This window comes from Larus michahellis, chromosome 5, assembly GCF_964199755.1.
Source record: "Larus michahellis chromosome 5, bLarMic1.1, whole genome shotgun sequence".
Classification (NCBI taxonomy): Eukaryota; Metazoa; Chordata; class Aves; order Charadriiformes; family Laridae; genus Larus; species Larus michahellis.
The window spans coordinates 73,767,741-73,795,652 of record NC_133900.1 but is presented as its reverse complement, the minus strand read 5'-3'; the positions used below and the strand labels follow the sequence as shown (position 1 = coordinate 73,795,652).

Genomic DNA, 27,912 nt, shown 5'->3' with positions numbered 1-27,912 from the left:
GATTTATGACTAAAATCATGAAGCTTAGCTCCCTTCTGAATGGTGGTGTGAATATATTTGGCAAGACGACATGCACTTATGAAATGTGAGGAAGTTGGATGTTATGGGAACATGGGGATGTATTAACTATTGGCTCTTCTGGCAGAGAGAATCAAAGCCTTGATAAAAGAAATAGAATGAGCAGGTTTTACAAACCAAAGCCATGAGCTGAATGAGGGCAAGGCTTGTCTTCCTCAGCCCCTTAAATATGAGGACAGATGTCTCATGTACTTTTGAGTTTCCTGGCTCAGGCTCTGGTGTTGCCCTGTATCAGGCCGCCTTCTCACCTTTCTCCTCCTGCCTCGAGTAAGCTTTAATTTTTTGCAAGCTTGGACTTTGCAGGCTTTTGTTCTCTCTTAGAAACACATCTGCATTTGATTTTTACAAATAGCTGAGAGATAATTCCTCACAGTCAGTATCTATTGTTGTGCCTGTTTCTTCCATCTTTAGCTTTAAGAGCACAGTATGATAGACTCTGTTTAATGCTGCTGCACCTTTTATTCATGACACGTTCACAAGGGCAGAATAATAAGCAAAAAATCTCCATAGACGATAGAGATGCGCTTTACCGTAATGTTAAAATACTGAATTAAGACTGAAGCTTATATGAACAGACAAATTCTTTTCCACTTAAGTTTTCTGATTAATTAAGGACAATTTTCAGATAAAATCAGGTTGTTTATGGCGTTTAATTCTCACTTTGTGTTGTTTTGTCACAACCTTGCTGTGTTGCATGGGTTCTTGGAGCCCCAAGAGGTTGTTGGGTAATTTTACTTGTTTTTTTTTCTCCTAGGACAAGAGAGAAATACAGTAAGATACTGCTGCTTGACTATCGTATTTTATTCTGGATTTCATAGTTAAGCAGTTTTTCCCTGAGATGTTCTATTGGGGGTAGCCATAATAAATTACATGGGTATTCTTTCATCAAGGTAGCTAATGAAAATGTAGGAAAGTATGAAAGACATCATGCCAACCTGTATTGTTTTGAAACTCCTCCTTCTGCTTTCCATCCTGTATAACTTTTTTTGCTATTATTCTCATGTTTAGTAGCTAAATAACATGTTATTGCTAAGACTCAGTGTTCGGGTAAGCCTAAAGAAGTCTGCTCAGTGGATTATCATGAACTCCAGATTTTCAAAGAGCAAGATGGCTTATCGCAAGATAAGCAAAGAGACAGTTCCTCTCTTACCCCCAGCAGATCAAGAATGCAAAAGGAATATGTAATTTGTAGGGAACGATTTACACTTTGGGTTTAGTCCCCCCTTTTTTTTTCTGTTTCAAAATTGTCTGAGAAAGCATGGGTTCCTTGGGTGAAGAGGCTTGATGTTGCTTGCCTTGTTTTTTTTTTTTTTTTTGCCTTCTGTTATGTGCTGCAAGTGGTGTTCTATAAGGAGCTGTTACACTGTGCTCAAATTCTGTACCAGTTATGCTGTGGTTTCACAGATTGATTTCTTTCCCTTGAATGGGCACCTTCTTTTTATATTGAAGGAAGGAGTTGGGAAGCTTTGCAGGAGAGGGGTCTAAAAACAGGTTTGGAAATGTTATATTTTAAACTTTATATATTGAAGTATCTACTAGTTTAATACATTCTTCCTGGGTCTAATTTAAGGCTTCTTAAGAAGGCTTCTTTGGAAGGAGGAATATTTACATATAAATTTTAATTCCTGTTACATTTACATCAAATAAGTGCATGCCTGGCATAGTGGGAAGAACTATGATAAGGTTTGTTGTTTTTTTTTTTTTTTCATTTGCACATTTAACTCCCCTTGCTATGGCCAGGGCTGTCTCTTTTGAGTATGCTAATAGCTCTTCAATTTGGCAAATAATACCTCACTTATACTGATAAAATTTCTGACTTGTACTCACTTATACTGATAAAAATGGCAGAAGATTGAGTTATTCCCCATGTGAGTGAAAATTCATGGACCGTGCTATGCAGTATTCAGGCAGCTTTACTTATCTTGTGGCCGTGCAGGCCTTTGAATATTTTTCAAGAAAATGCTTTGATATTTTCACTGGCATCTTAAAAATAAGCCTGACATTTTGCCACTAAGAAATAATAGAAAAAAAGGAATTAGAAATGGAATAAAAGATCACTAGTGAATGAAAGCTCATATACATATCAAACAGCCATCATTTCATTGCTCATAAAAGACAGATGCTCCCATTGCCATTGAGAAAACATTTCCAGTGAAGCCAGCTCTCCACCATCAACGTCCTGAGCTCATAGGGACACCTACAAAACATCCTCAAAGATGAATCTGGAAACTAAGCTTTGTGATTGTACCACTTGTAACCAGAAGAGTGAAATGATATGGGTACAAAATACTTGTGGAAAAAGCTGTGGGTAGTTTAATTGCACAGTGCTCTGAACAGCCGTACGTGGTGGAATGGAGGAGGTAGCGACTGCAGTATGGGTTGAAATATTTTACATGAGTTTTGTCAGGAAATAAAATACTGATGGATCTGTGAGTTCAGAGCAATTGTTCTAAACTGTGTTTAACCTGAAATTTGTTGCTTTGGTTTGACCTAAAGAGCAGTTTGTGTGCCTGAAAACTTTCCTGAAAACTTGTCTATTTTTTTGTAGTTAAATCAGGTGGTGTAAATAAAAAACCTATTCTTCCATAAAAGACAAAGACGAATTTTGGAATTTTTCTTTTCCTGCAGTCCTAAAAATATTTTAGTAGGTTATTTTTTTTGTTGTGGCTGCTTGTAGGGTTGGTTTTCTGTGTTTTTTTTTTTGTCTTTGTTGTTGCTAAACAAACTGAATAAGCCTAATTCTGTTTATGGCATCTTTCATGATAACCACACAGATCATCCACCAGTTTGGGTCCTTTACACCTAGCACACAGGCTGTCCGTTTGAATCTTCGTGCCTTTCCCAGAAGTAGGAATATTTTAAAATATTTTACGTATTTAACTAATACCAACCAAATGCATTTGTTATGCAGAGATAAATTATTTCTTTTTCTCCTGTGTAGTCATTTGCTTATGAGAAATTAAGCATTCGGTGACTCTAAGGTTGATAGTATACCATATGTAGAGTAATTAAATAGTACTGAAACATCTGTGCCATACCTTCAGAACAAAACTCTTCTTTTTGCTTGTTTTCTGAAGGCAGAGTCCCAGCAGGGGGCTCCCAGGTAACACTGAGAAATCTTTAGTAGTCTTAACGCACGCTAGTTGCCCACATGTGGATGATAGCTGTGTATTTGAAAACTTTCTAGAATTTGAGTGAAATTACTATTTAGCGTCTTTATTAAATTTTTTTTAAAGCATTTTACCTAAGGAAGGTTTTGGTTGCTAAACTCTTCTGGCTCGTCTTAAGGTGTTTCAGGGGAAATTGCTGTTCTGTGGATCCAAAAGTAGATGGTGAATAGCTGAAATTTTTGCCTTAGATCTTTTAAAAACCTGGCTGGTACATGTCTTGTGCCAATTTAGACTTAACATCATCTAGAATCCCAGAGTTTGGAATTCTTATACATTTTAGTAATTTTCTGCAAACAGAATATATGTTCTGTTTCTTCTGTATATATATTCTGTATATATATCTTCTGTATATGAAGAAGAGGCAGCATTAATTCTGTTGAGCACAATTATCAGTCACATGTAAAAAAATAATTTAAAAAATGAAAACGTGATATATCATACTAGAATCCTGCCCGCTCCCCCCGAAGTGCTAATTTTATATCTGTTTCACTTCTTTCAGCGAAAGACTCAACAGTTGGAGACCTTGTAACAAGACAAGTAGTCTGGTAACTAACTGTATTTCAAATGATGCCAGTTGGGGTCAGTGGAATAATTCTTAGGAAATAATTTGACATTTTTTTCTTCTCTCCCCTCCCTTCACTTGCAAAATGTCTGACTAGAGGTTCGTGAAATGCATTTATTCAGATGAATTTCTTCAGATATTGAAATATCTCTTGTAGCATAGTTTATGAGCTAATAAAATAGAAATGGAGGTTGTTTTTTTTTTTTTATTGGACTCCAAAGGTGTGTTACACAGATGTTTTCTGACAGAAGGAAATAATGGGAAATGGTTTAAGACATTATTTGAGCTAAATCCTTACCAATAAAATAAATCAGTGCAACGTTTTTCTTTCCCTTGATCAGTTAGAACATACTAAAACTAATAAATACAGCATTGGTGACATATAGGTGATTTACTTGCATAACTCTTAGGTCTGTTAAAAACTCTTAAGTATTATCTCCCATTTTACCAAAAAATACATAGCCTTAAGAGATATAGCCTTTCCTTTGTAAAAAGGTTTCTCATCAAACCTAAGAACAAGTTTGAGATAACCCACCTCAGCTAATAAAACCAAAAATACTAAGATTTCCACCCCAGATTTACTTTCCAGGTTCTTCATTTACACAAATATATTGAGAACAGGAATGGAAGTAGATTTATGCTTCCAATATAACCACTTGATCACACTGTCTTACATGGTTTACAAATCCATCTATCTAAAGATTATGAAAAATGCTGTATTTGCAGTCCCTTGTGAGGTGGCTAGAGCGGCTCTGCTAAAAGAGATGTCAGCAGCACGCATCGGAGCATCAGATAGTTAAATTTCCCAGGCCTGAGAAGTGCCAAGGGGTCTAAACTCCCCCAGATTTCTTCTGCTTGTGCCATGATGCATGGGAGATGTCAGCTTACCCTTTGTATGTAACTTATCTTCTTGGATGATAAACTTTTCTGTCCGATCTGTAGAAATGGTGGTAATATAAGAGGGTCTGTGTGTATATATCTTTTTGGAAGATGATTGGTGTCTTGTTGGACCGAGCCTGTTTTAGGCACACAGCTTTGAAAAATCGGTCCTTGGCATTTTTTTTTCATGAACGTGAAGAACTGGACACTTTTCATGTGTGGAAAATACACAGTTTTGCAAAAAATTAGCACAAATAACTTGTACTGGTTCTGTTTTGCTTTTAGCTGTTCTTTCCAAAGAGAAGCTAAAGTATATCCTCTTACTAGCCTGAAAGGACCTGTGTGTGGTTTTTTTTGTTTGTGTGTATGTGTTTTGTTTGGTTGTTTCAGGGTTTGGGGTTTTTTTTGGTTTTGAGAGTTCTATTTGTTTGGGTTTTTTTAATGGAACTTCAAGAATTGGAGCCAATCCCTTCTGTCAGTGGAACATGTTGTTGGTAGCATGTCCAGAGAGGGGCAACGAAGCTGGTGAGGGGTCTGGAGCACAAGCCTTATGAGGAGCAGCTGAGGGAGCTGGGGGTGTTCAGCCTGGAGAAAAGGAGGCTGAGGGGAGACCTTATCGCTCTCTCCAGCTCCCTGAAAGGAGGGTGTAGCCAGGTGGGGGTCGGTCTCTTCTCCCAAGTAACAGGTGATAGACAAGAGGAAATGGCCTCAAATTGTACCAGGGGAGGTTTAGATTGGATATTAGGAAAAATTTCTTCACCAAAAGGGTTATTAAGCATTGGAACAGGCTGCCCAGGGAAGCGGTGGAGTCGCCATCCCTGGAGGTATCTAAAAACCAGGTAGATGTGGTGCCGAGGGTCATGGTTTAGTGGTGGCTTTGGCAGTGTTAGGTTAATGGTTGGACTTGGTGATCTTAAAGGTCCCTTCTGACCTAGATGATTCCATAGTACTGAGGTTGGTGGCCGTGACTGCTGTGTTACTCTGGCTTGTGAGCAGGTACCTCAGCTAAGGTGAAACCAGCCACACTAGGTGTAGACAACACTGTACCTGGGCTGGAGGAGCTGAGGCTGATATTGCTGCCTGGTGATGTACCCAGAGATCAAGAAATAGTCTGCAGTCAGCTCTGACTCTAGGGTAGGTCACTCCTATGTAAACGTACCTATTGTAGGTTTAACTGCTGAGTGAGTTTCAAGTTGCTTTGTCCATGCTTTTGACTCTTGCTTTAGACTCCGAGTAGCTCCAGTACTTCTGATACTTCTAGATTTTTCCCTGAAAGTTTATGTCTAATTGTATTTGTAATGCAATCAAATATGTCATCCAAAGCTACATAAATTGCATTTGCAGTACCTACCTCCTCGTGTCTGCTCAGGTTGACTTCTCAGTCTAACAAAAAGAGGTCAGACTTGCAGTTTAAGGTGGGATAGTATTTATTACTAATGCTATAGTAGTACTTGGTAATCTCACCTTATTAATGGCCTAATAAATTAAAACATTCTAGTTGTCACACATTCTGCCTCCTAAAATGAGCACATTTTGGCCTGGCAGTTATGAGACCATGTATGTTTATGCTACCGCAAAAGTGCCGAATAGAGGAATGTACTATTGTATTTTATAGAGTAATTCATTTTACATTTTATTCTGCTCAAGGGTTGGCCATTTTCTAGATTGTAAATTCTCTTGTAGCTACTTCTACATTAGGCCAATGATATTTGAGAAGAAAGGCTAATCCTCTTTTTCTTTTAAGTGGAGATATTTGTAGAAGAGTGAAGGTTAAGGAGAAAATATATTGCTTGAAAACATTATTTTTTTTTTAATGCATGATTATTTGCATTTTAGCATGGTACTCTAAAAAACAGTTCTTAATCTGTGTTAAAATTACTTAAAACTGCTGTGTTTGATTGCCTTAGTGAATTAATCGAGGCAGGGCTGCTCTCAGTGCTGACACCTTTAAACTCTTGACATGGTACAAGCCAACCTTCTGGGTGGTGCAGCACAGAGCAGGAATGGCCTGACAGCTGCGAGCTTTGTGAGCAAAGGGGATGTCGCTGGGAAGCCACAGCCCCCACAACCTGGCACCTTTTACTAATTTTCCATTTTCACCTTGTGTGTCGTTAGTGAATGGGCTGTCCCAGGCACTTGTTCGGGATTTAGGCAGCTTTAGGATAGTGTTTGTTAGGACGGCTCTTGTCTCTTAGAGAGAATGCCTAAACGAAGACTTGTCGCTCTTGTGGATCTCTGTGCATTCATCGATCTGGTGCAGGTCTGGTAAAATATTTGCTGCCTCCCCTAGGACCTTAATTTACCTGCCTGATACTTTTATTGCTTAGAAGAGGTACAGATTTACCCCACATTCCTCGCCCCTCTGATTTTGGTTGAACTGGTGCTTCACTGGTTTCACTGATCAATATAAATGAAATCAGAGTGGGGTTGGTTTTGAGCAGCTAAGAACTTAAGTTTTCTCCTTAAATAATAATTGTTTTCAGCATGCTTGAAATGAATAGCATGCAAATTGGGAATCTGCAGCAAAGTACAACTTTAATTACTGTCCCTTTTTTTTATTATTAGAGGGGAATGGATTTGTTTTTTAGCAAATGTCTTTTTAATGAACTTCAAGATGTGGAAAACATACGTGCTGTGGTATGTATCAAATGTATGTTTATATGAAATGTACTACTAACGTATGTTAGCATATTAGGATTCAGCACAGATCTCTATTGTTATGTACTTTTAGATAGCATTATATAAAAACATATAGTAAAAAATCTGTACGGCTAACAATACATACCAGCTCTGTAAGTGAAATTGCAGTGTTTTTTAGAAAAGCTTTTTCCTTTTTCTTTCAAAAATACAAGTAAGTGGTGTAACTGTATATGTCTGTTCAGTGTTGCAAAGTATCTGCAGCAAGAAATGTATTCAAAATCTATTATTTCAGGGAAAAAGCAAATATTATAAAGTTATGCAAACTTAAGTGCTAACTTCCATAGAATCACAGAATCATTTAGGTTGGAAAAGACCTTTGGGATCATCGAGTCCAACCATCACCTCCACTCTACAAAGTTCTCCCTTACACCATATCCCTTAATGCCACAGCTAAACGACTCTTAAACACATCCAGGGATGGTGACTCCACCACCTCCCTGGGCAGCCTATTCCAGTGTCTGACCACTCTTTCTGTGAAGAATTCTTTCCTAATGTCCAGCCTAAACCTACCCTGTTGCAGCTTGAAGCCATTCCCTCTTGTTCTATCACTAACTACCTGTGAGAAGAGACCAGCACCAACCTGTCTACAGTGTCCTTTCAAGTAGTTGTAGAGAGTGATGAGGTCTCCCCTTGGCCTCCTCTTCCTCAAACTAAACAGTCCCAGCTCCTTCAATCGCTCCTCATAAGATTTATTCTCCAGGCCCTTCACCAGCTTCGTTGCCCTCCTCTGCACTCGCTCCAGCACCTCGATATCTCTCTGGTATTGAGGTGCCCAGAACTGGGCACAATACTCAAGGTGTGGTCCCACCGGTGCTGAGTACAGGGGGACCATCACCTCCCTCCTTCTGCTGGTCACACTGTTTCTAATACAAGCCAGGATGCCATTGGCCCTCTTGGCCACCTGGGCACACGGCTGGCTCATGTTCAGCCGCTTGTCAGTCAGAACCCCCAGGTCCTTTTCTGCCAGGCAGCTCTCCAGCCACACTGCCCCAAGCCTGTAGCGATGCATGGGGTTGTTGTGGCCCAAGTGCAGGACCTGGCACTTGGCCTTGTTGAAGCTCATACCGTTAGCATTGGCCCATCGGTCCAGTCTATCCAAGTCTCTCTGTAGAGCCTCCCTATCCTCATGCAGATCAACACTCCCGCTTAGCTTCGCGTCATCTGCAAACTTGCTGATGATACCCTCTATGTCCAGGGTATGAAGATGAAATATGTGCTGCTGCAACTGCCCACGCTGATACAGTAAGAGTTACATGGTTCACTTGAGAAAACCTTGTGGGGATTTTCTTTCTGGTTGCTCAGTTATAAGATATCTGTGCACTTAACAGGTTATCAGGCGTGAGCTTTTGTAGCTTGTGAGAGGAGAAAGCTGAGATGGTAAATATACAAAAGCTCTTTTCTCATCTGATACCTAACCCCTAAAAGCAAGTAAAGAAAGAAATAGTCGTAAAAAATTACCTATGCTATTATTGAATGAAGTGATTCTTAGAGTGTATATAAATTTATTTCAAATTCTTCTTGATCAAAGGTACTTCAATCTTAATCTCTGCCATTAAATTTATTTTGACTTAATTTCTGTCTCCCAATGTTTGGGACAACTATAAGTAATAGAATTATTTACACACACTAGAAATGAGCTTTGGTGTGAATGCAGTTCTTTTAAAAATAAATAAATGTTAAAAAAAAAAAAGACTATTATATTTATAAGTGCAATTTTGACGCAGATTCTGTTGACAGTGTCAGAGTAATAATTCCAAAGTATTGGAAGACGTTTGCCCTTCTGATGTGAGAGAAAGGGAGGACTTGCTCAGATTTAGTAGGCAGAACATAGTCTCTAAAATAGAGGATAAGAAAATCATCCAAAACCAATTTATTCCAAGACAGCAAGAGATGATTACATAGAAAATATGTAATCCATACTTTGCAGTGCTCTTCAACTTTAAAACGAAACATTTGTTAAATGTTGTCTTATTATTTTTTAATTGCTCTTTGGATAGTATCAATGTGGTTAAATAGTATTTTAACAACGTTAATGTATTTAAATAGGTGACATAATTTCAGGAATCTGAGTTTGATCTGGACTCTGCTTGAATCAGGTGGTCTTTGAATAAAGCCTAGTGGGCTTTAGTTCTACAAAATGCTTATAATTCAGTTCTTCAAAGTGCTGTGCTTGATAGCCACAATCAATTACAGCATCTAAAGCTTGGGTTTAAATTCAAGCCTGTGAAGCCAGTTGTGGCTCCACCAGATTGCTTATGTACTGAACTACTGATTACAAGAGCCACTGCTCACATATTTAACGCTGAGTCTGTGTTAAGTATTTGTGGTTTGTGGTTCTTTTGTTGGTGTTTTGGTTTTTTTCGGTTTTTTTTTTACATACTCTATAGGACTCATTCCATCTCAAGTATTTCCCCACCTTCCCCAGGTTATTTTCACGTTAAAAAAATGCTACATTAAAATGTAATAAAAATTAATTTGGATGAAACTGTTCCAAATCAAACACATACACTTATTTGACGGTTTGGTTGGAGTTTATGAACAGTCGCTCCCCACAGAGCTGCATGTTTTTGCCACATCTGCTATTCACTGGGGATAACAGAGTGGTGAGATTTGCCTTGCGCGCTGCTGGAGGGGTTTCCGTCCACGTGCTCTCGGTGGTGAGGGGTTTTGGGATTGGTGCGACCAGTGGTGACTCCTTGCTGTTTGTGAGGCCATTTGTGCTAAAGGAAGACAGCAAGGATGTATCTCAGTTACGCCTGGGGCTTCCTACCCTGCTGGGACCCTTATAGTTTTCAGTCTTCTATTTCCATTTGTCCTATTTATTAACTACCAATTTACCACTTAATTTTACCAAGCCTGCGGGCTACATTTTGTGCTTGACACTGAATAAAACCTCAGTGTTTGGGAAATGGTATTTTTGGTTTGCACATAGAAGCCCATTAGCGGTTACAGGTTTTCTGCTTTACCTGCAGTAGTAAAGGTTTATATAAATCACGCCTCATACGCTTTAAGGGCTGTGTTCACTTTTGTCTTAAATTTCATCGGTTTGGCCTGTGTCATTTCAGTTATAAACTATTAACAGTGATCTTGGTCTCAGGTATTCTTCATCAAACAGTGTTAAAAAATTAATAAAACCCTATGTTGATTGGTATCTTATATTACATATAACAAATTTGTGAGTAAAGTAGTAGTGAGATTGCATTTCACTGTGTGCATTACATGGACATAGCATAAAAGTCACAAATCTAACCGCTCCAGAGCAAAGAGGTGCCTGAACTGAGGTTGTCTCTCTGATTTCCAGCCATGGCATTAAGCAGTAAAGAGCAGAGCAGCCTCCAGGGATGGGTATAGAGCAACACGGTATGTAAGAGTTTCCCACCAGTGCCCAACTAAATGCTGGAGAAGTAAAACAATGATGAATTAAGCGTCATGCAGGGAATGGACTAAATGTGCTGGTCCCCCACTGATTTATCATCCTTATCATCCTGTAGCACTCCGTCCTTTCCAATCTTTGTACACTAAGTAGGGGGATAAGAAACTGCAGGCTGGGTGCGAGGAGCGCTAGGAGCAGCTGGAGGCGGCGGGTTTGGGGAGAAGCGCTCACCCCTGGGGAGGAGAGTGCAGTTAAGCCGGCAGGGAGTTGTAAATGCGGATTTCAGCACCTAAACCGGAGAAAAGGCTGGCTGGACCTGAAAAAATGTTTCTGAAATGCGACAGGCCCAGTGGGGAAGCAGAGCTTTGTGCTGCCCCTGCCGTGTTGCCAGCTACTGGCGAGTTAGAGGGATGCAGAAGACACCCAGCCTGGGGAGGAGACAACCATTAGGAAAACCAAAATCGAAAAGTGCTTTTTATTAACACAGTGGTTGGTTGTGGGGCTAGGTTACAGTTACTTTATTCTTGCTATTTTTTGTTTGGTGTCTGAATATAATTACATCTCTCTTTGCATCTTAAAAACAAAGCGAGCAAATACAATTTCTGCAGGATTCGCTTGTTCTGTTCCACATTTTTTTTCCCTCAACTAGAACACGTAACTGTTCTTCAGTTAGATTTGCTCACTGAAAATGAGTAATGCTGAAGTGTCGCGTTCCCTGGCGCTCCTTCACCACTCTTGCCTAGAGCTATGAGACAGGCTACACCTGTACTGCCTCCTCGTGCTTTCAGCAGGATTTAGACAAGCACATCCCTCAGCGTCTGTGTGAGAAATAAGCTATATCTTAGTATGCCGGTGCCTGCTTGTGTGCTACCGTGCTTCATGCAGTAAATTGTAGGCTGTAGCTGTATTGAAATGATAATATATACGTTTGGGTTTTTTCCCCCCTCAGAATGTGTTATACAAACCAGTTTACAATCTCTATCAAATTAACTGCAGTGACCCAGAACAGACTGTGTCAAATTAACCAGTTTTGCACGTGATAAAAACAATCCTGAAAATATATTTTTAGCTTACGGCAACATCACATATTGGTGGTGCTGCAGCTCCCAGGCAAATACAGATGTTTTCTGTTATGACTTCATAAACATGCAGGCTGGAGGAGTCCTTGCCTAAGCATGAGAGAGCACAAGAGAACTTCGGTGCTTTTTTCCCCTCTGGTCACTGCCGAAGGTAAGGAGTAGCTCTTTCTCCTACAGCTACTGAAGCCTGGTTAATAACGGCAGCTGTACTCCATGCATGGACTGTTGGTGCCAACTGCTTTCTCCCCATGGGTTTAGGGACTGGTCATTGCTCACCCATCTCCTTCCACCAGCCACACCATGCACAAGGGCTGGGTTATGGACAGAGGAGAGGACAGTAGGTTTGACAGAGGAGCACAGACAATTCAAACAGTCTGCAAGCAGCGGGAGGGACAAAGAGAAAAATCCATCTGTTTAGGATCAACCTGCTGTGTCCTCTTCCTCTCCTTTTTTCCTTCTGAGTTAAACAAATGCTCCTAGCAGTGCATCTCCTGCGATTAGGGGCCATGCTGGCTGCCCATCAGGCACGTTTGCTTGTTGTAGTCTGTTGGAAGAAAGTTTGCAGCAGGTCCAGCATGACCTGTGGCAGCCTGGACTGGCATCCACAAGGCACATGTGAACTGCCCCCCTCGCCCCTACCCCTTCCTAATAGCTCTACATTGAGGAATACATTAATTTGCCTGTGAAAACTGAAAACTGACCCTTGGAGATGGAAAAATTTTGGGAGGTGGAAGAAATGATAAATCTTTGATTGACTTATTTTTGCAAAGTTCCTGTATATGTTCAGGTTTCAAAAATATAAAAGAAGTCCCAATTGGTTCTTGTGAACTTTAATACCAGGTAACCACATATGAAAGCTCTAAGTAGGAGAAAGTAAAGTTTCCTGTGTCAGCTGTGATCTAATGTTTTGCTCTTCCTTGGATTCTTTATTCCAGCATAACACTCTCTTTAAAAGATGCCTGGTGCTAAATCTTTTGGCATTGATACATGGAAGAAATAGCTGTTTGTATCATTTTCAAAACTACTCTATCACCTGATAAAAAAATGCCTTATAAGTTGTTCTGCATTTTTCTGTAGAGTGAAATAAAAAGTAGCTTTTCAGTTAGATGACAGCAGTTTTTATCATTTAGAATGACTGCAGTCTCTTTTTTGGCTGCGGCTGTTCAGTAACACAGGTGAGGACAATCTATTGAGTACCAGCATAAGCAGGCTGCTTGTTGTTATGATGGGATGTCCTCAAAAGGACCCAATAACCGACTCTTTAATAAAATCCATGAAGGTGCGCGGAGAAAAAACAGAACTCCTTAGCCCCAAATCATGGCAATACAATACCGATCCACAAAGCAGTGAAATTTCACTGTACTAAAAGATGAAATCCTGGCTAGCAAGTTTCTTTAGCAACACTCTCAGATATATCATCAAAATAGAGACAGTCAAGAAGGGAAATTTACACTCGGTTTTACTTTAAAGATTGTATTTAAAACCAAAGCATTCTGCATTTAAATAGAGCTTTTCTTGCACTCAACCTTTAGGATATGCTGGATGGGCTTCCATGGATATTGCATGAATAAATTGTTAGTAAATCCAACGTTACGTGGGTCAATTCACATTTGTGAACTGGGGGGAGGTAGATGGATGTGTCTGACAGCGTTTACTTCACAGATGGCCTTATTTGTGCAAGAAGTGGTGAAATAAGTCCTTACATTGAAGGCAAAGATCATCCTTCTGCCCTGCCCTGCTGCAGCTGTAACGGTGCCTGGCCAAGGGGCATCCTCTGCTGCCGCTGTATAAAAATGCATGGTCTCACTAAAACCAAAGGTTGTCGGTGGTCCAAGCCAGACCTCCACATACTTGTCGCAACATGCTCAGTTCCCCTGCCTTGAAATAAAGACCTGCTCTAATGAAAGATGGGTTTGTGTCTGAACATCCGAAGGGAGGGAAATCTGTGTAAAGGTATCGCTGAAGGTATGCTGCACTTCTTGACAACGAATATTTTGGAAAGATACGCTTCTTTCACCACACCAGACGAAATTCTGCTGATGCTTGTTTTGAGGCAACGTCATGATAAGAGAACAGATGTCTTGGGAGCAATAAGATGTCATTGTTCTGCTAGTGAAATGCTGAGAAGAATTAAGAGGTAGCATAAAAATACTAGGAAAGGACGATTTAAATCAGAGCTTCCATTCTTGACATGATGACATAAGAATTTGAATATGGAATTCAGTACAATAAATTAGTAATGTTTCCTTAAATATCTTAAAGGCAGACTACACCTCGATCTTACCCGGGAAAGGGAGAGAAAGGGCAAACAAAGGAGATAACAGCATGTGGTGGCTCGAGAATGGAGAGCTTGGGGAGAGATTTCTAGAGAATCTTGCCTGAAAGGGCAATAAAAGTAATGAGGGATACTGCTAGTGCCAAAAGGGTTATAGCTAATGGGACCCGATGACCTATTAAAAATGGGAAAAAAAAAAAAAAAAAAAAGAAGAATCCAGTATTTTACCAGCTGTACTGGGTACAGGCTAGAGCTGTCTCAGACGTGAGCCTCACAGTGCTGCAGGTTTGCACATTGACTCACAGGGATTTTTTTTTCTTTCTCTTCAGAAGCAGGTGGCTACACCACCGAAAATAATAATAGCTGCCGGTGGGAGTACTTGATAGAAGCTGAAGAATCATGCCCTTCAGGTACATAATACTTAACAGTGACACTCAGCACCCCTGGTATATTTGAAATGGCATTCAGTGGCAGTATTAACATGGAGTTAAATATATTTATGTGTGTTTACTTGCTTGGGCAGTAGGATGAAAGAGTCATTGGGTTAGCAATGGTATGCATTATTCACTACTGTGAGTAATTAACAGAAGTAGCATTTGCAGTAAGAGACATAGCAACAATGCACAATTTTAGAGGGCGGAAGGTTTAGGAGTATTTTGTGTCTGTACAAGTTTATGTGCACACATTGTTCTTTAAACTGTGGGGATATAGCAGCGGAAAGTTATTGGAAAAAATAGCTAAAGGGACTGTTTGTTTCATCATAGAAATAATACTATAATGGAGACACACTGAAGTGATAATCCCTTGCTATATGATCTAAAACCAGTCCAGTGCGTTCGGTGCATATTTCCCTTGTTTATTCATCTGTAAAGCCAGACCTTGTTTTATTTTTCCTCAACTCTGTTGAGACTGAACATTGCATCAGTGCCAAACTGCCGAGTACATGGATGCGAGTAAAGCAGGTTATTTAGAGCTCTTTTGATTGTTCCAATTCCTGTTTAAGGAAGCCAGTAAAATTTCATATCTGAGGCCGCAAAGAAACATTTAACTCTGGACTGAAAATAGGAAATTTGTGTGGGGAATAAGAGGCATTGGGGGAAAGCAAGCATTTTAATCATCCTTGAGAGATGGTTTAATGCCCTGCCTAATTTGCTGGGAGCTCAGACCCTGGTCTGCAGTGTAATTGGTGTTGTCTGTCTTGTTCAAGTCACGCCAGGCCAATGCTCCATCTTCTGTAATGAAAGTAAAACTCCCAGGTCACAGCTTCTCTGGGAGAGGTTTGGTGATATCGTCTTCACACACTCTACTGCATAGAAGTTAGATGCGAGATAATAGGTTGCAAAGTTTCTTCTCTACCTGTGAGACTAAGATTGGAGCTGTGCTCAATTTTCTAACAAGCAGTGTTGAATTTTACCTAAGAACATCTTCTGCAACATTCTCTCTTGTTTTATTTCTTATGAGGCATGTGTCATCTGCTGTATGAAGAAATTGGTTTGTGTGATCTAAAGGTAATCGATAGGCTGACAGAAGCGTATTTATTACCATGAGAAGACTGACCGCTAATAGATGCAAACAGTGCGGTAATTGCCATCTGTTGTGTGAAACCCGTTTCAGTGTCTCTTAACTTCATTCTTTCTTCTGCTCGTTTGTTTTCTCTGTCTTGGATCAGATCTTTCTTGTGGGATGGGGACATTACACGTGTTTTCGCTGGCAGCTGGCAGACCCAAATCTGCTCACCACATATGTCTAAGTAGCTGCCTCGTCCTTGGAGGAAACATGGCACATCAGCTTGAGCTGCGAAAAAGACCCGACAGCTGAGCATCTCTTTCTGCGTGTGGTTGGTGATGACAATGCTGTTGGTGGATATAGGGACATCTGGCAATGCCTGGTCCTGCTGCACCCTGAGCCCCTGCTGCCTTCTCTGGGGTGAGAAGGTGGGGGAGCCCAGAAACCTGGGAGAGACCCAGGTTACCCCTCTGCCAGTGTGTGTTAAGGGCATGAGTCAGGGATGAGGGAGAAGGGAATCGCCCAGTGTGTGGAATATAGGTTGCCCTTCATATTAGTGCAGCTTTTTTTTCCTGTTTATTTGGTTTTTTGCTTCCGTTTGGTTGTCCTACTGAGAGCAGTGGTATTGGAAGTATTGGATGGGGTATTAAGTGGCGGAGCTGCTGCTGCACAGTTCAGAGCTTCTGCCTAATTCCAATTCCCCAGTCCAGTGTTGACGGGTATTTAATCATATGAGCCAGCAACCTCGTTGTGTGAAGGTGACCATCTCTGCTGTTGCGCTGGGGGTCTGCCTGAGCACCTCTGAGGGGAGGAGCACAGGCCTTATGTTCAGGCAAGGTCACAGCTCCTCGGCCAGGCTGGTGGATGAAGCACGCGAGAGCACTGGCAGCAGGTTGACCAGATGTCACAGCTTCTTTTCCTATTTCTGCTGAAGACAGGTATTGATACCAGACGTATGGCATGCGTGTGGAAGTACGTGCACGGCATACGTTTCTAGGTGCAGTTTATATTGTATACAACCTGTATACAACTGCCTGTGAGGGACTACTTGGCTCTAATGCACGTTCTTGCCACTGTGCAAATCCTGGAATGTACATAAATTTAGTTCCTGGCCTTAAAAATCAAAAAAAGAAATGTTTTGAAAAGTTCTCAGGCCAAAAAGTCCTCTGATGATAACTGCCCTGCTACATGGATTTTTCAGGAGTCAGTTTGATTGAAAAGAACTGCAGGAGGTCTGAATGCAATGGGAGAGATGTATTTTTCAAATGCTCCGTTTAGCAGGCAATAACGACAGCCTGTAGTCTATCACTATTTCCTCATGGGTTCCTTGTTTTCTCGTTCACAACTGAAGTGGCAGTTTTTCTGTACCAGAACAGATCTGGCTGTATCAAAGTGCCTGTGTTGTCGTTAGTAGCGACTGATGCACTGCCTGCAAATCTCACAAGTTCAAAAGAAAACTTATGATGAACCAAAATAATAATTTTTAAATTATTTTTTTGTTTCTTGTGAAGCTTCAATTGATGGGTTGGAAGGCTTTCTCTGAGTGCATGAGTAGTGTTTTCTTTTAAAAGGTTAAGTTTTTATAAGCTAAGAGGTTGTTTCCCCAAATATTATTTTCATTTTGAATTGCTGAAGCAGTTTGGTTTTTTTTTTTCCCAGTCCTATCTTAGGTACAATTTTGAGGTATTTCAGCTAGGTTTTATGCTTTATGGCTTTTTTTTTTTTCTGATTAACTGAAGTATGCTTTAAGCTTTATGTTTTCCGGATGTTATTTTCACTGTTGAATGATAACGGCGATCAAAGGTTTTTTCAAGCAGGCAATAGTTTGGTGGTGTTTTTTTTTTGTGTGTGTGTGTTGTTTTTAAAGCAAAAATAATGCAAAGCCTACTCAGGCTCTGCGGCAATCTCAACAAATAACTTGGTTTAGTTTTAATTTTTCACTTGTGTGCCTTATTACAGTGTGTCTGTTCAGATTTTAGAATATATTTTTATCTACAGGTGGGAATATAGGTTGCACTCTAGGAAGAAGCAGTTGTGGTGTGAAGAGGCAGCGATAAACCAAGGCAGGTTAAAGGTATACAGACATCCTCAGATGTATGTATAATCCTTAAATAATTCATGTAAATTTACAAATGTTCTCTTTTTATTCCCTACCAAATGCTGGTCGCATTTCTTCAGATGACTCCAAGTTTATATTTTACATTGTCCTAAAGAACTGCTGGAGAAACTTGAGAAGGAGGAGGGAAGTGTTTATCTAAGCTGTGATCGATTATTAGGTGAGAACCATAATAAGAACTCATCAGTAATGTTAATATGCTCAGAAGAGCTGAAAGACACAGAGGTGTTAGGCTTTGTTAGTTATGGTTATAGCTTTTAAGGTAGTTTTGACGCCTTGTGGAAAATTCTTGGCTGTATTGTGGTGGTCTAGATGGAGTATATGCTGACTCATAAAGCTGCACTGAGAAACCAAGAAAAAGGAGAGGAAAGCAGCATTGGTACTACCTGCACTTACCAATCTCACCTGGCATTCTGCCAGGACAGCCATATATCCAATTAAAAAACCCAACATACCGTAGGCCATAAAGGACTGTCCCATCTGGATGGAGTCGAATCATTCGGTTTTTCACCGTCACCCCATGGACAAATGACTTCTTGTCGTTTTGGAAATACGTGTCCGGCACCCAGAGCTGGTCAGCCACCCTGTTGTCCAGAGTTAGGTTCAAAGGTATTCCAGAATAAGAGAGCCTTTTATCCCGCCAGGACTGCTGGAAGTACATGGTCAGGGTGTAGTCCTAGGGAAGTAATAAGACGACATTTTTGTATTTTGCATACTGATTAACTTAACGAAGTTTATCTTTAGATAACTCTCAGTAACTGAGTATCAATAGCAATAGGAAGTTTAAGGATCCTTAAGACATTGTCATTAACCATGATCATAAGTCTTGGCCTGTTCGTGTTAATGTCGAATTTCACACTACTTGCCAACGGCAGTGACCACCACCAGTCACGGGTTTCAAAACCCCCCAGGAGAGAGAGAATACAAAGTGCATTTGGGTCTCCAGCCTGTGGCTCACACTTGTGTGGTTTTTGACAGGTTTTCTTTATTGTGAAAAAAGCAGGGTTTAGCTGACCTCAGCCAAACAGCATTGCGTACTGTTGAGGATGCTCTTTTGATATTCCCTGTCTTTGCCCCAAAAGATTATTCCCCCACAATCTAAAAAATCCCTAGACCTCCTAGGAAAGAGCAAATATGGCCTCAGAAGGTATAATGGACAACTTCTCATTCTGTCTGATGAATTTCCCAGATGCAGTGACCTTAGATAGCTGGGCACGTCTCAGCTCAGCCTGGGGAATCAAATATTACAGCATAGAAAATGAACATCGTCTCTTGACTGTCACATTGTACCTTAGTTGAAACGCCATTTATGCAGTCCTTCAGCTTTCACTTAGTCTGAAAAGAAATTGTTCTAGATGGCTTCTGGTCTGATTTACTCTCTCTTATTTGTCTCTGAGAATTTGGTGATTTTAAAGGCAGTCAAATTTTAAAAGTGGAAAAGACCATGTACTTTGTATCCGGTAGAGTTCTTAAAAGATGACTGGAACGACACTATGTGGACTATTAGTTTTCTCTTCCTCATCTCCTCCCCCAGGCCCCTTTTCAGGTGGCAGGCCATTTTGTGACACATTTTTATCGCAGAAGTGCAGCAAAATTATAGATATTATTGAAAAAATGGTCAGGGGTAAGATTTTCTTTTATGTGAGGGAAAGCTTTAGCTCTGTCATTTTCACAAGTCCTAGCCTGGACTGTAATTTTTGAAGAAACAGAGAGCATAAAAGCTGTCTGCTGTGATTTGCTCACTTCATCTTCAGTCGCTTCTTAAAACTGTATCATTGCCATGAAATCAAAGCAGAGCTGTTACCTTTCAAGAAGCCTTTCTGCCTGAAATGTTGCATTTAGCAGAGCTATAAACTACAGACTTATCAGTAAAAGAAGTTAATGAAAATACTGTTCTTGCTTGCCCTGGGCTAGTAGTAGTTGTTTTGTATGGAGGAAATGTCATGATTTGGTGATCAGTGGTTGTGCGCAATAGGATGATTGCATCCATTCTGAGCACCGATTTGCAAGGATTTCATAGGTAACAGTTGAGAGTGCTGCCTAGGTGATGGTTCTCAAAGCTTAACCAAGAGAGACGAATAGCCAGGAGAAGCTACAAGAGATCTTAAAGGATGCGATTAAGTGAAAAAAAAAAAAAAAAATTAAAATTCTATCTTGTGGCTATGGCTACTAGAAGAAAATGAGTCGCTATTTTTAGCATCACAGTCTGCTTTAGAAATTTTATTTCATCCAGCTGTGCTACATACAGAATGCTGCTGTTGGTAACACTACAGTCGAGAGAGTGATCCTCTGCCCTGCAACTGCGCTATGCTATGTAGAAATACATGGCAAGCCAATGTTAATGGGGAGAAAAAAATCTGAGCTTCATCCTAAAGGAATCTCAGTGTTTCTTAACTCAGAAAGAATGATCTATTTTTTCCATTCCCCAGAACGTGGGGGTGTTACTCGTTGAATATTTTAATGAAGAAAATGAAGTCATATGTCGTGATTTTGAGAGTCCCTGTTGCTCTAACTGCTTACTTTAAAAAGCATAAGTCCAGGTTAATTTAATGAAAAGCAAATTATTTTCTGAGCTATAATAAACCAAATTATACAGTTATACATTCTCTATTTTTTTTAAAATGCAACATAGCCTTACCTTTCTCATATTTCATCAGTGAAGAATGAAATGCTAGCAAACCATATGGCTAGCCACATCTTGGAGGTTTTTGTATTTTTTTTTGTTTTTATTTTACAGTGGTGTGAGTGAAGTGAGAATTTAATGACTACTTGCCTTCAACACTGTAAAATTTGCTGGGGATTTTTTGGTTGCAAGATCCAGAGTGTATGAATAATTTCTGATTCTTTCATATCTATAGTGGTGACTGGTTGCAGAATTTTTTTTTAGCTTTTTATGACAGCTTCCCAAGATCTCAAGCATCAGTCTAGATATGAAAATAAATCAGACTATGTTTAACTTTTGTATTTAAGAATTTCTAATCATGAGTTAAAAAAGCAGGGCCCAATGTAAAATTAAAAAAGAGAATCTGTTTCTGTAGATAACTGTTCTTTTAAATGATTTAAAAAAAAATCATTTTTTTTTAGAAGCACACTGAATATTTTTTTGCCTAACTGTACTTCCTATAATAAAAGAAAAAGCTGTAATGCTGACAAAAAATCACGATATTTCAGTAGACTTAATTGAGCTGTCTCTGCTTTCCACAAGTGTGTCCCTGCTTTTCCAGGGCACTGTCAACCTTCCTAGTAGTAAATGTCTACGCACCAGTGATAAAGTTCTCTTGATGTGTATTGATTATTTTTTTTATTATTAATTTTTTAATGTGATGAATGCCGATTTGTTAGAATGAGATAGATTATTTTTTTTTCTTCCTTCCTTAGTAATTGTGGGAATTTCTTATTTCTTTCTATCAAACTGGCAATGAGTAAGTGAGCATGTATAGACGTGTGTATACATATATTAGTAAACATGTAAGTCAATCTGCGTATTAAACATTATTTTAATAAGGTGCATTAAGTAACTAAGACAAATACTTACATGCTTGTCCTAGGTAAGACAGATTCTGTGAAAAAGTAAGAGAAACTAGCCTATTTTACTCAAAATGGCAAATTATTTCTTAATCTGAATTTAAGCAGCCTCATAAATAAATATTGGCACCAAGCATCACAGTTTGCTTGGGTAATATACATTTTTTGTAGTAAAGAAAATGGACGGATCACTGATCCATATTGTGCTTGAAGTTAAAAGAAAAATTCCAGTAAGTAATAGACTGGAGAGTTTTCATATGATACTAAATTTACTTTTTATTTCTATTTTTTTGGTTCCCTAATCTTTTTTTGTGCAACATGCATAGATGATGTAAGGGCAATAATGGAACTTTTCCTTCCCGAGAAACCTCTGTAGCTCTCTGAAACCGGTAGAGACGCACTAAAATAGCTGGGTAATTTGAACGTGCTGGTAATTTCCATGGTGTGCTTCACCAGTTCAGCACAGCAGAATATAACGTGGAGTACATTGTTATGTTATAATCTAACCGTCTGGGAGACAAAGAACTGCTCCTTCACCATGCTCAGCACTTGGATTAGGGACTCTGGTGGAGTAAAAGATGAGCTTACGTGTCTGCTCTACTGGCAGTTGCTTCATCTTTCACAGATTCCAAACATGTATGTTTTAAGGGGAAAATATGGATTCTTTTAACTTGTAGTGTTCAGCTTTGTGATCTAAAACACCTTTTGAGTTTGTTTTTTCCTTTTCTACATGTGTTTCATGTAATGAAAAAGAGCTTAGCACATTGTGATATGTTTAAGTAATAACCAAATATCAAAGCACCCACCAAAATTCTTACCAGCTAAAAATTAAAAATATGGATGCAGTTCTTAGCAAAAGTTAGTAAATGGAAGAATATTTTGTGACTATTTAGGCGTTCTCGGTCAATTCAATATCAAATGTTAAATCTCCAGATGAATTTGCATACGAAGGCACTGTGCAGCAAAACAAATACATGAAATGCATCTGTGTCATACTTCTAATAGATGACAGTGTATATTGATAGTTGGGGGATGCACACTTATACACTCAAATGATCTTACATTTAAATGATATTCTCGGGAACCATCCAATAATTAAATACCTGGCAGCATCACAGAAAATGAGAAGCAATGCAATTCAAATATAGTGTAACTTAATCAAGACAAACATAACTGAAATTGCAATTCCAAATTAAATATGAAGCGATGATCAGAATACTAATATTGACTGCAATAAGGCCATAAATGTAGAACAGCAATATAAGTAAAATCTGCTGTGACTGCAAGCTGTTATTAACTGGAGAAGACTATTTTCTGTGTTTATCTGATACCAACAAGAATGGGAAGGGCAGAGTTTTGAGACAAAGGTTAAGTGCTGAATTTGTGAATTGGAAAAAAGGCATAATCATTCATATGTTGTAAGCTTGCTAATACATCAGAAAAGCTGTTAGCATTTGTTTAGCAACAGTTAGCTGTCTTGTCTTGGAGCTCCTAGGGAAGACCTACACCCTCACCTGCAAAGGAGTTGTTTAAGATAAGGGAATGCAAATGGTGTGATGTGGGTTTTTTTTGTGGTGTGGGGTTGGTGTGTTTTGTTTTTTTTTTATTTATTTTAAAATCCTGTATGATTTCCCATATATACCTAGTGCTCAATTCCAGAAACGGCACATAAATTAGGGAAAAATATTTTAACCCAAATTATGGAGGAAGAAAATACTGATTCTACTCATGCTCTTCTCTAAAAACGTCAAGGCAGCTACGTCTCTTTATTAAGTCTGCAGTCCAGCCAAGCAAGGAAGCCAGGGAGTTAGGGATGTGCACGCTAGTGCATCAATTGTATTTGCCTTCCTTTAGAATCACAGAATCATTTAGGTTGGAAAAGACCCTTGGGATCATCGAGTCCAACCATCATCTCCTCTCTACAAAGTTCTCCCTTACACCATATCCCTTAACGCCACAGCTAAACAAGTCTTAAACACATCCAGGGATGGTGACTCCACCACCTCCCTGGGCAGCCTATTCCAGTGTCTGACCACTCTTTCTGTGAAGAATTCTTTCCTAATGTCCAGCCTAAACCTACCCTGCTATCCTTTCTAAGGACATAGTTCAGTGTTCCTTTTGATTTTGTTTTCAATGAGGACTGATGCAGCATATATTACCCAGCTCCCCTCTTCCGCCCAATGCAGCATTGGGAGGGGGAAGCAGCATGTACTCAAATTATTCAGTGCACTGGCCTGGCTCACAGGAGGCTGTGGTTCTTGTGAGCTAGACTTCTGTCAGGGGAAACAAGATGGGAAGCTCCATTGACTCCAGGACTGTAAATAAAATCCTTCTATTTTCCTGAGAGAAGGCGTTTGGTTTTTTTCACAGGATCAGAATTTTGCCACAGTGAGTTTCGGTTTTGCAGAAATCACGTTTTCAGAAAATTGCAAATCATTTGTAGATGTGAGACTTCTGTAGGAGGAAAACGGTGTGCAAGGTATTGTTATTTTGTTTGAACCAATTGGTAGCTCTAGTTTCTAGTGAAGTGCCTGGCATTTTTGTTTTTTTTCAAATGTGCCGATAATTACCCAGAGAAACGTTTCATAAACCTTGTTGGCATTTATAACCTCACAATTAAATTAAGTACGTGGCATCACAGTTGTGTCTTACAGAAAGAAGCAGAGATCTGGCAGGAGTCCGCATAGCTGTAATAATGGTGCTCTTTATTGCTCAAAGCACAGCCAGGAACAAGATTAGACTCATTATAGGAGCAGCACGTTGGAAATGAAGGCGCTCATCATTACTGTATTGGGATCCAATATTACTCTTTGCAGTCAAGGCGGAAGTCCCCTTAACTGCAGCGGGATTGGAATGACCTCCAATGTCTTCAATCATTACTCAAAAAGCAAACCAAAAGGCAAAACATTTCTCCTGTGTGGTGGGTTGACCTTGGCTGGATGCCAGGTACCCAGCGAAGCTGCTCTATCACTCCCCTCCTCAGCTGGACAGAGGAGAGGAAATATCACAAAAGGCTCGTGGGTGGGGATAAAGACAGGGAGATCAATTGGCAATTACTGTCATGGGCAAAACAGACTCGACTAGGGAAATGAATTTAATTTATTGCCAATTAGAAGTTAGAGTAGGGTAATGAGTAATAAAAACTAAATCTTAAAACACCTTCCCCACACATCTCCCTTCTTTCTGGGCTCAACTTCACTCCCAATTTTCTCTGCCACCCCCTGCTGAGTGGCGCAGGGGGATGGGGAATGGGGATTGCTGTTAGTCCACCACAGGTTCTCTCTGCTGCTTCTTTCTCCTCATGGGGAGGACTCCTCACACTCTTCCCCTGCTCCAGCATGGGATCCCTCCCATGGGAGACAGTTCTCCATGAACTTCTTCAACGTGGGTCCTTCCCAGGGGCGGCAGTTCTTCATGACCTGCTCCAGTGTAGGTCCCTTCCATGGGCTGCAGTCCTTTGGGAACAGACTGCTCCAGCGTGGGTCCCCCATGGGGTCACAGGTCCTGCCAGCAAACCTGCTTCACTGTGGGCTCCTTTTTCCACAGGGCCACAGGTCCTGCCAGGAGCCTGCTCCAGCACAGGCTTCCCATGGGGTCATAGCCTCCTTCAGGCATCCACCTGCTCTGGTGTGGGTTTCTCCATGGGCTGCAGGTGGACATCTGCTCCACCGTGAACCTTCATGGGTTGCAGAGGGACAGCCTGCCTCACCATGGTCTTCACCACGGGCTGCAGGGGAATCTCTGCTCTGGCACCTGGAGCACCTCCTCCTCTTCTTCACTGACTTGGCTGCCCGTGGAGTTGCTTCTCTCATTCCCCACTCCTGGTTGCTGTTGTGCAGGTTTTTCCTCCTTTTTTGATTATGTTATCCCAGAGGTGCTAGCACCACCGTGGATGCCTTGGCCAGTGGCAGGTCCATCTTGGAGCCAGCTGGTATTGGCTCTATAGGGGAAGCTTCTAGTAGCTTCTCACAGAGGCCACCCCTCTACGTCCCCTGCTACCAAAACCTGGCCATGCAAGCCCAATACACCCAGTTACAACAGCAGACTATGTATTTTGTTGCATTTGGTTCAGTGTTTTAGTAATAGTACTTAGCAGAAGTATTTATTACTGCTTCTGGCATTTAAATGGGTTGTTGTGATGGTTGTATTCCAATGGCTTGGCATTATTTAACATAGAAGAGGGTAAATTCCCGATTTTATCTTGTGTCTTCTACTTTGCCTCTTGGGGAGAAGAGGAGTAAGGACTTCTGTACTTTGGATCAATATCCCATTGCCTTGCCCTCTGCTTTTTGTCTCTTATTTGAGCTTTGCTAACCTGGGAGGCCTGAATGTGCTACTTGTTCTTTGTATAGAAAGAAAAGAGATGATATACTAAATACTAATATGAGTTGCTTTGATTAGGAGTGGACTTGGCTAAACTTAACAGGAAAGTAAGGTAGCAGGTAAAGTAGGCTTACAGATATGTGGCCAGCAGGTCAAGGGAGGTGATTCTGCCCCTCCATGCGCTCCAAGGAAAAGAAGTTTCAAGCTTTAACTTAACGCTACAAAACATTTCACACAGCTTGGACTGGAAGCACCAGCACGCAGGAGTGATACTGGGCGTTTGGGAGGAAATTGTACTTGGCAGGTTCTTGTGTGGACTACGTGGAGAGGGCTCCTTACCGACTGGAGGGCTGAATCCTAATGAGGTGGGCACAGATCAGCTCTGAGGGTCTGCAAGATGGAACGTGGTGTGAGAAGTAAAGCAAATGAAGAAAAAGATATGTTGGAAGGATGCGGCACTTTATAACGTTCCCATAACGGCAAAACATTGTGGAAGAGTGAAGAATTAATTAAACCACACTTCCCTTGCTACTATTAGCAAGATAATTGGGAAAGCAGACTTTTTTCCTCACAATAGTTGTTTCTGAAGCACTTGATTTTTTTTTTTTTTTCTTTGTAATTTCCAGCCAGCTCAGCAGGGGAGAACTACGAAACCCTCATGAAGTGCACTGAATGTCTAAAGAGGATGGCACAGTGCTAAGAGCTCAGAAGAATTCCTCGTGGTCTCAGTGCACAGCGCTGCAGGCGAAGCTGAACCGATTGCTCGCTGAGGAGCAGATGGGGGAGGTTTGCTGAATTTTGTCTTGAATGTTACTGTGTAAGCGATAACGGTACCAGACATCATAAGCACTGGACAGAAAGTTGAAGGGAACAAAAGCACAAGAATATCAGCAATGTCAAAAACGAATCACAGGATGAAGCAGCTGAGCATGTACAGTGAAAGAAAAAGCCCCACAACCCTTAATTCTGTGTTGTGCAGGGACTTACGTTAAGCAAAGCTTACGCGTTAGGAATCAGTAGTGAAGACAGCAAACCATGGCCAGACTCCTTAGCTCCAGAAGATGCTGAACAACGTAGGAGGAAAGTCACCTGTATCTTAATGAGTTTGGGCTACCTTTGTAACAACAGCTACTGATTTTCTTTTCTTTTTTCTTTAATGCCTTAACATACATATATATATAATATATTTTTTTTACCAATTTATTTCTATACTAATTAGGTAGGAGTTATTTCTAATTCTGTGGGTCTGGTGATTGAAATCTATTTGATTCTTCCTGCCTGGTTTACAGTTGTCATTCTACTGTATCAATTTTCTTTAGTTTCGAGAGAAGCAGATGGAGGTTGAAGTGACGTGCTGTGAGTCAGTGGCTCTACCTGGAATAGAAACAGTAATCATTAGCTGCCAGATCTTTAGACTTGTATATACATCACTGTGGTTTTTTGGTGTTTTTCTTCCTTGTTTTGTTTGGTTCATTGTTTTTTTTGCTTTTTATGTAACTATTGTTTCAGGTTTGGGTTTGTTTTTTTGTTGGTTGGTTGTGAGTTTCGGGTTTTGTTTTTTTTTTTTGTTCTAAATTGCTCGGAGCTACTTTGTTTCATTGTTCATAATGCTTATGCTTGAATCGCATTGCGTAAAATGGTGATGATAATGAAGACCGTTATGTGGCTGGAGAGATTTTTCTGTATGTTGCTGGCATCCTGACTGCTGTACGGAATTCTAACGCATAAATCATAAGGTCAGACTATCTCCCTGATACGTTCAAATGAAGGATGGTAACATTTTGTGCTATGTCTGGAAACTGGAGATAGAGGAGCATCGTGATATTTCTGCTTTATGATATCTCTCAAAGTTGAGGGTATTTTGCACTTGGATTTGATAACATTAAGGGTATTAATGACACTGTCATAGCACGATAAAACTGCAGACGTGCTGGTTGGAAGGTGCTCTGGGAATTTGTAATCCAATCTCCTGTTTGAAGCAGGACCATCACCAGCCCTGTCTCGGGTCAAACATCACTTTCTCTTGCAAACCCTGAAGACCCTCAAGGATGGGAATTCCACAACCTCTCTGGGCAGCCTCCTCCAGCACTGCCTTTCTGGTGAAAAAAGCTTTCCACCCTGAACCTCCCAATGTGCAATTAGTAGCTGTTGCCTTTCATTATATCATTTGCCCCTACTGGGAGTGGTTTGATTGTCATTTTCCCTTCAGGCAGTAATAGGCTGCAATGAAATATTCCCCTGGCTCTTCTTCTGCCAGGCTAAGCAAGCCCAGCTCCCCTGCCTCTCCTGATAGGTTATGTACTCTAGGCCTCGACTACGTTGATAG

At 40.4% G+C, this 27,912-nt stretch overlaps 1 protein-coding gene across 3 annotated transcripts in view; it reads right to left on the bottom strand.

The window, feature by feature from the left end:
* The window catches only part of GABRB1 (gamma-aminobutyric acid type A receptor subunit beta1), a 144,471-nt gene that overhangs the window by 54,834 nt on the left and 61,725 nt on the right, over positions 1-27,912 (bottom strand). For all 3 annotated transcript variants that reach the window (XR_012587102.1, XR_012587103.1, XM_074587966.1), the window contains exon 4: positions 18,194-18,414. Coding sequence is in view for 1 of the 3 variants with exons in the window: in XM_074587966.1 (XP_074444067.1) it covers positions 18,194-18,414 (221 nt within the window). In the remaining 2 variants the exon portion in view is untranslated. The remainder of the gene's footprint in view (positions 1-18,193; positions 18,415-27,912) is intronic.